Below are 2,500 nucleotides of genomic sequence, written 5' to 3'. Positions count from 1 at the left end.
GGTTTTTACCATGTTATATTTTTATCGAATATATTGCAGTATATTATTGTCTCTTATTTTGCCTTGGGTGATGAATAAACTGAAGGCAATGGTTTTCTGTTGTGTGTGGTTAGCGGTTAGCGTATTGGACTTCAAGCTCTTTGATATGAATCCTGGTGACTGTCATCGTGTTTACTATCTCCTTTACGACAAGTAACTCTTCTTCATATGTACAGAGAATGAGCGACTGATATATCGCTAAAGATCAGTACCCTCTAATTAGCCGGCGTGGCAGGCGTTGTCGGCGGAAGGGGAAGAGGAGCGAAAAGCCGAAAGGGAGCTCCGGAGATGAGAGCGTCTGCGGTCAAAAACCATGTTTTTGCATTGCCGCCCTTTCTCTACTCTCCAGCCCCCTCTCGGTTTTTTACTCCCCTTCTCCTCCCCCGACAACGTCTGCTACGATCCCCGAGGGAAGGCGGCAAAAAAGACCACCAAAAAGTATATAGACTGTAGGCGTCACCGAATGCAATGGAGGAGTGATTTTCTGAGGCAGGCAAATTTTTCCTGCTCCGAGGTTGTTTTAAAATGGGTACAAATTATATTATACAGGGTCGATTTCGTGAGTATTTCAGAACTTCTGAATTTAATTGCAAATGAACCGTTGTGGAATTCCGAATTCCTGAGTCATATTGACAACTTCCTCAAGTGTACTTATTCTCGCAGTTAACTCTCTCGAAATCTGCCCCGTTATCAATTCTGACACCAAAACGATTAAACGTTCTTGTTAAGTTGCATGATTTCCTTTATACGAAAGTTTTATCTTTTACGTTGATAAAGTATCTCTTAAGGCTCGTTTACACAGAGCGATTTTATCGCGCGACAAGAGCTACGATAAAATCGCAGCAAAGTTGCACTAGCTAAATTTCAAGCATGTTCGAATTTGCGGCGACAAGGCTGCGATCTGTCGCGCTACAAATCGCAGTGGAATCGCTGGCTGTTCACACGCTGTCGCCGTAAAATCGCTGTTTGATCGCAGCTCTTGTCGCGCGATAAAATCGCTCTGTGTAAACGAGCCTTTAAATTAGACCTGATTTTTGGCAAGGCTTTCTAACGATGAGGCTTACAGTAATTTCAAATACACAATCGGCAACCATTTTAACCCAAAAATAGACAAGAAGGTAGCTAAAGAGTGAGAGAATAGTTAGCGGTCTTATTCTTAGAGGAAACGTATAAAATTTACGCACATCCCTCTGGAGGGGTTTGTGTAAAGCTGGGCACAGCTGAAACTGACGATGTTTGAAAGGTTAGGTTTAAAACGATTTTAAGTCTACAATTATTAATAATGCACAGATTTAAACGGAAATTCGAGACATAAAGATTAGAATTAGTAATGAACCAATCCAAAAGCATCATAAAGCTCACTTTAACTCATTGTCTAATTTAAAGGCGAACACAGCATAAGACGCTGATAACCTACTTTTTACTCAAAGTGACGATTACCACTCAAACTTATTGACTCAATCAGTACCTCAATACAGCCCTTGCATAAAACAAGGTTTCTTTCCAATGGAAACATGATTTTGTAACTGCATGTAGTCTGGGAATATTGCAGATGGTACGTTGTCTAATTTCGGGGATGACTTAAACCACCTGACTGCCTTTAATAAACTAATTATCACCATTAATCTCCTCGAAATCCCCTGTTGCTATTTCCTACGTGCAAACGGATTAAAAAGTTGTTAAATTCCGAACGACTAACAATTTTTTTCAGTCGTTGTTGATAGGAGATCAGTGTCAGTTTTTCATAGACAAGTGTTTCTTCCCAGGTCTGTGTCAGTGACTATACCTGAGGTGATATCTATCAAAACGTTTATGAGTTAGTCTTTAATTCTAATTAGTTACACAAAAATAACCAGAAAACTTAACCGTCTCTCAAGGTAAGCGTGTATTTTTTTTATGTTACTTGTGTGAAATCGGGCACTCATGTAAAAACAGCTATATCTATTTTGGTCATTCAGGTCTTGGAATCCTTTTACTGTGAAGCCTTTCATTGTTATTTCACCATCATCGTGCCTTTTCCATCACCAAGAATCAAAAAGCAAAAATACTTTATGTGAGCAGACCAGAAATTGATCACAGAAGACCTTAAATAAGTTCTTGGGATATTTTAACAAACTTTAAACAAAAGAGTATACTTCGTATCTTCAGCAATTTGAAAGCAAACTAAAAGAACAATGAATTCCTCATTATACAATTCGTCTAACGAAATAACAGACTGGACACTACAACCAAGCATTGAACGGGAGGGAATAAGCCCTTTTACACAAATAAGTAACATCATAATTTGTGTGCTAGCGATCTGTGGCAACATGTTGACAATGATGATATTTGCGACGGAAAGAAAGCTGTTAAAGAAGCCGTACAATATCTTGATTTTGGCCCTTGCAATAGCTGATGTTCTAGCCGCAATCAGTGTTATCACAAACCCAGCTTTTGTTCTGGGAGACGCGTTTCCTTATCC

General features: G+C 39.3%; 1 protein-coding gene across 1 annotated transcript in view; it reads left to right on the top strand.

Annotated features, from left to right (window-relative positions):
• The first annotated feature begins 2,213 nt into the window (after nt 1–2,213).
• LOC137995140 (somatostatin receptor type 5-like) overlaps nt 2,214–2,500 on the top strand; it is a 1,080-nt gene continuing 793 nt past the window's right edge. The window contains exon 1 of the mRNA XM_068840716.1: nt 2,214–2,500. This exon is cut by the window's right edge and continues 793 nt beyond it. Coding sequence (XP_068696817.1) covers nt 2,214–2,500 — 287 coding nt within the window.

This window comes from Montipora foliosa, chromosome 3 (genome assembly GCF_036669935.1).
Source record: "Montipora foliosa isolate CH-2021 chromosome 3, ASM3666993v2, whole genome shotgun sequence".
NCBI lineage: Eukaryota > Metazoa > Cnidaria > Anthozoa > Scleractinia > Acroporidae > Montipora > Montipora foliosa.
The sequence above is the reverse complement of the archived record's forward strand: the minus strand, read 5'-3'. Positions and strand labels throughout refer to the sequence as shown.